The sequence below is a fragment of the Pelophylax lessonae genome, assembly GCF_965119305.1.
Source record: "Pelophylax lessonae genome assembly, chromosome: 5".
Classification (NCBI taxonomy): Eukaryota; Metazoa; Chordata; class Amphibia; order Anura; family Ranidae; genus Pelophylax; species Pelophylax lessonae.
The window spans coordinates 49073790-49079789 of NC_138772.1; the positions used below are offsets into that span (position 1 = coordinate 49073790).

The window sequence follows — 6000 nt, forward strand, 5'->3', positions numbered from 1 at the left end:
GAAACATTATGCGTTGGGGATGTTTCTCTACTAAAGGTACAGGCCACTTTTTCTGCATTGACGGGCCAATGGACGGTACCATGTATTGTAAAATCTTGGATGAGAACCTTCTTTCATCAGCCAGAACACTGAAGATGGGTCGTGGATGGGTTTTCCAGAATGACAATGACCCAAAACATACCGCCAAGGCAACAAAGGAGTGGCTCAAGAAGAAGCACATTAAGGTCATGGAGTGGCCTAGTCAGTCTCGAGACCTTAATCCTATGGAAAATGTATATAGGAAGCTGAAACTTCAAATTGTCAAGCAACAGCCAAGAAACCTAGAGGGATTTAGAGAAGATCTGTACAACTACAAGGAATGTCTTACCTCTGTGTTTGCCAACAAGGGTTTCTACACCAGGTACCAAAACATGTTTTGCTTGGGGATCAAATACTGATTTTACTCCCTGAACTGCAACTCAATTTATAACATTTGTATATTTTTTCTGGATTTTTGGTTGATATTCTGCCTCTATCATTTAAAATACACCTACAGTGCTTTGGGAGAGTATTCGGCCCCCATGAACTTTGCGACCTTTTTCCACATTTCAAGCTTCAAACATAAAGATATAAAACTGTAATTTTTTGTGAAGAATCAACAACAAGTGGGACACAATCATGAAGTGGAACGAAATTTATTGGATATTTCAAACTTTGTTAACAAATAAAAAACTGAAAAATTGGGCGTGCAAAATTATTCAGCCCCTTTACTTTCAGTGCAGCAAACTCTCTCCAGAAGTTCAGTGAGGATCTCTGAATGATCCAATGTTGACCCAAATGACTAATGATGATAAATAGAATCCCCCTGTGTGTATTTAAGTCTCTGTATAAATGCACCTGCACTGTGATAGTCTCAGAGGTCCATTTAAAGCGCAGAGAGCATCGTGAAGAACAAGGAACACACCAGGCCGGTCCGAGATACTGCTGTGGAGAAGTTTAAAGCCAGATTTGGATACAAAAAGATTTCCCAAGCTTTAAACATCCCAAGGAGCACTGTGCAAGCGATAATATTGAAATGGAAGGAGTATCAGACCACTGCAAATCTACGAAGACCTGGCCGTCCCTCTAAACTTTCAGCTCATACAAGGAGAAGACTGATCAGAGATGCAGCCAAGAGGCCCATGATCACTCTGGATGAACTGCAGAGATCTACAGCTGAGGTGGGAGACTCTGTCCATAGGACAACAATCAGTCGTATACTGCACAAATCTGGCCTTTATGGAAGAATGGCCAGAAGAAAGCCATTTCTTATAGATATCCATAAAAAGTGTCATTTAAAGTTTGCCACAAGCCACCTGGGAGACACACCAAACATGTGGAAGAAGGTGCTCTGGTCAGATGAGACCAAAATCAAACATTTTGGCAACAATGCAAAACGTTATGTTTGGCGTAAAAGCAACACAGCTCATCACCCTGAACACACCATCCCCACTGTCAAACATGGTGGTGGCAGCATTATGGTTTGGGCCTGCTTTTCTTCAGCAGGGACAGGGAAGATGGTTAAAATTGATGGGAAGATGGATGGAGCCAAATACAGAACCATTCTGGAAGAAAACCTGATGGAGTCTGCAAAAGACCTGAGACTGGGACGGAGATTTGTCTTCCAACAAGACAATGATCCAAAACATAAAGCAAAATCTACAATGGAATGGTTCACAAATAAACATATCCAGGTGTTAGAATGGCCAAGTCAAAGTCCAGACCTGAATCCAATCGAGAATCTGTGGAAAGAACTGAAAACTGCTGTTTACAAACGCCCTCCACCCAACCTCACTGAGCTCGAGCTGTTTTGCAAGGAGGAATGGGCAAAAATTTCAGTCTCTCGATGTGCAAAACTGATAGAGACATACCCCAAGCAAATTACAGCTGTAATTGCAGCAAAAGGTGGCGCTACAAAGTATTAACTTAAGGGGGCTGAATAATTTTGCACGCCCAATTTTTCAGTTTTTTATTTGTTAAAAAAGTTTGAAATATCCAATAAATTTTGTTCCACTTCATGATTGTGTCCCACTTGTTGTTGATTCTTCACAAAAAATTACAGTTTTATATCTTTATGTTTGAAGCCTGAAATGTGGCAAAAGGTCGCAAAGTTCAAGGGGGCCGAATAATTTCGCAAGGCACTGTATGATAAAAATTATAGACCTTTCATTTCTTTGTAAGTGGGAAACATACAAAATCTGCATGGGATCAAAATCTTATTATCCCCACTGTATAGGTATTCAGGAATATAAAATGCACTGTTATATTTCCTTCTTTTGTTTTTCAACCAGGCAGTTGACGTAGATACTTGCGCGGATAACCTGTTTGTGGATCCAGTTACGGGGGATATCTGGACAGGAGCACACCCAAATTTATATAAAGTGTTCAATTACAAAGATGAAGATCCCCCTGGATCAGAGGTTAGTGTATAAGTTATAATATATTAAAGCATTTAATCAATTTTCATTCACCAAAATCTTAAATAATCAAGGGATTGTAAAGGTACATTAAAAAAAACAAAAACATGTCTATACTTACCTGCTCTGTGCAATAGAATTGCAAAGAGAGGCTGCAAATCTCCTCTTCTTGGTTCCCCCACCAGCCCACCTGGCCCCGCCTCTCTGTCCAGTGCCCTTATGGGAAACCAATTCCCCTGAGAGTACTTATGCATGCTTGCTCCTAAGCCCCGCTGCTGCATCTGTTTACCCAGTAAATAGAAAAAATAAATAAATAACCGCGCTCAGTCTTATAGATGAGTTGTAACCAATAGGCTGCCAGCACCAATGGATATGATTGTAATCCAGACAGGCAATTGTAAAAAATGGGGTGCAGCGCCACAAACACAATAGTGATCAATCAATTATCCAGAAATAACGATGTAAATAGTGATAAGTCCACTCAGCACATTCCGTGAGATAAGATGTTGGGAGTCCCACGCCCAGAAGAAGGTGATAAGTACAGAGACCACTCCACCACAGTGCTCTAGATAAATAAGCAGCTTACCAGAAATAATTGACCCTCAAATGGTCAAATATAGCATATGTATACGAATTCTTCCTTGAGTCAGCAAAAATGGAAACAGCAATCCACCAGGTCCTCTTAGATAGCAACAGAACGTTCTGAGATCGGCAGCAGTAAATATGATAATCGGCCTGAATCTCCCTCTATCACGTGGATAGAGTATTCTAGTGGAAGTGCAGACCTCTAAGGAAGGAAAAGCTCCAATCGTGTAGCATTATCAAACTTTTATTGAACAAAAACATAGTAAACTTACATGTTAGTAGATGAAGGAAGGTCCTCGCTGGGCGGCGGTACTGCGGTGATCCCTCTAGATGCAGGCATCAGTCCGGTACATGCACTTTCCCTGAATATCGGCAATATCGGTAACCTCAGGGGCCGATTCCGATATATATTGAGGAAAGTGCATATCGGGCCCCGATATATCGGCATTTTCGATAATTGGTCGATCACTAGTAAAAACACAAGGATGAGCTGTATAGTACATGCATATACTGTATAATGTGCATTCTTCTAGGTGTTTTTTGGCCAAGAGGGTGTGATGTACATGTGTAAAATACTGATTAGAAATGCAGATTTTTGTGGGTTTTCCTTTCACTGATCTATGCGCAGCACAAGTTTATGCCCTGTGTGTACAGGCCCATAAAAAACAGTAGGCTGCATTTGGACTGTTTAAAAGAAAAAACGCCTAATTGCCTAAAAACATGGCATTTTTGGCATCCGTGTGCAAGAGCTCTAATTCTTTCTTTACAGTCATAAATGAGGTTCTTTGTGTTTATGCTGCATTAACGACTGAGAAGCACAAAGGACAAATAACTGAAGCTGTATTGATTTTGCAGGTGATCCGTATACAGAACATTCACTCAGACCACCCGATAGTGACCCAGGTTTACGTCAATAACGGCTCAGTGATTCAAGCAACATCCGTAGCCGTAGTGTACAAGAAGAAGCTTATTATAGGGACTGTATTCCACAAAGCTCTATACTGTCAGCTGGATTGATGAACCACCGGGACCTGGAAAAAATATCCAACTTAGATAGCAAAATATAATTTGGAAAATGATTTTCTTTCTGTTGCAGAACTCATTTTGAGAAGTGGAAAGTCCTTGGGAGGAATTTGCAGAGATGGACTCAGGGAAGGACAATATATTCTAAATGCAGTATGCAAAGAATATAGGAATGTTACTATTAGCTTGCAGCTTCTAGTGCAAATCCCCCCTCTAGTGGTCAGTTGTGACATTGCACCAAGGTGATTAAAAGATAAGTCCATCTTTATGACCATGTTTTGTCACATCCATATTTAGGGTGTAACATGAAACATGGCCATAGTCCACTCCCTGCAGCCTCCTTTCATTAATTCAATTGTTTTCATGGCTCTGCCTGGGCAGCTGCATCATTCATTTACAGGAATCTTTCTCTGTGGCAGAGGGATTTCTAGTTTTCAATGGAACACAATGTTGTTGACATCACTGCACTTGTAGTCCATTGAGTCTTCCTCTAGTCCCATAACAGAAGGTCCATACCACAGAACAGACTTTCGGCTGGAGGAATAGTCTGCAAGAGCCTGTGCTCGCATAGCCACGGATCGCGGTTGAAATTCTTTGCAGGTTCCATAGCTCTCAACTGTCCCCGATTTCAAAGGACTGTTCTTTAATCTTAACAAAGTCCCTCTGTCCCTGTTTCCTCCTCATTTGTTCCTCATATTGGTCTGATTTATATAGTTGTATTTAAAATGCACTTCTTATCTCTCAAAAAGTGTTTCCCAGTGCTAAACCTCTCTACAATTTCTAAATTGCTGCATTTGTAAATTTCAGAAGCGAATATAAAGGAATAGTAGTGGTAAAAAAAGCACTTGTGGGTTTAACTTATATTAACTAATAAACTAATCATTCTTTGTACAATTCTCCTTTAAGGTGGGGGGGGGGGGGGTGACACCGGTGAGACCTATATCTACATACTTTTGCTAATAGGTGTCCCTTATTCCCATCTGAGAAAGTTGGGAAGTATGAGGTTCCAATGCAAATGAAAAAATAAATAAATGCACTTTTTATGAATCAATAAGGGTGTATGTATTATTATTAGTGTGTATATATATATATATATATGTATATACAGTATATATATTTTTTTTTCTTTTGCAAAGAGTGGAATTAACCTTTGTGTATATCTAAAAACTCCAGTATGACAGTCTAAATCTAAAGTATCAACTCCAGGTATTATGCACAAGCCTCATAAAATAAACTAAAGATTTCCTTTACCTTCCCTGATTGGGCGACATCCTCATACATTATTGTTGCACGCGCTCCCCCTCCCAGACACTGCAGCTCACAGTGGGAGGGTTTCAGCACAGAGGCAGTACTGCCAATCCAGACAGCAGAGCACAGGACTAGGTGTGCCCAGGGCTGCTGATGAAAATCGTGGGCCCCGTACAGACTACCTTACAGGGCCCCCCCCCCAAGAAAATATTAAAGCTATATTTAGATAAAAATACAATAAAATCATTATTAGCAGACACAAATACAACATAACTTAAGAATTCCTGCTAAATCTAAAAGATGAAACTGAGTTGATAAATAAATCTCTGTGAGTGAATGCGGTCTTTGGGGCTAATGCACATGGGTGCTGTGGTCTGTACAGTGTGAATCAGTGGTTCATTTATGTGGCTTGAGACTGAAAATACAAAGCAAAGAAAAGGGCGCACCAGCCTAGCGCATTATCCTCAGCGAGTTTATTTAGATAAAGTTTAAAATCAGCTACTCACAAACAATCGTGAAATTCAGGCACATCAATTCCATACACCTGCCTCCTGCCAGAGGATCAACGTCTTTACTGGAAGCAGAGGGCTGACGCGTTTCGAGGCCGTGCCTCTTCCTCAGAGCAGGTTTCAGGATACAGGTTTCAGGATCAGACAGGGACAGGGCTAGCAGAGAAAATACTGAAGCCAAAAAAATACTGGGCTTCAGT

General features: G+C 40.7%; 1 protein-coding gene across 1 annotated transcript in view; it reads left to right on the forward strand.

Annotated features, from left to right (window-relative positions):
• The window catches only part of LOC309556421 (uncharacterized protein), a 105708-nt gene extending 101611 nt beyond the window's left edge, over window positions 1–4097 (forward strand). Inside the window, exons 18-19 of the mRNA XM_082258887.1 lie at window positions 2310–2438; window positions 3876–4097. Of these exons, the coding sequence (XP_082115013.1) occupies window positions 2310–2438; window positions 3876–4037 (291 nt within the window). The 3' untranslated portion in view covers window positions 4038–4097. The remainder of the gene's footprint in view (window positions 1–2309; window positions 2439–3875) is intronic.
• Window positions 4098–6000: the final 1903 nt, after the last annotated feature.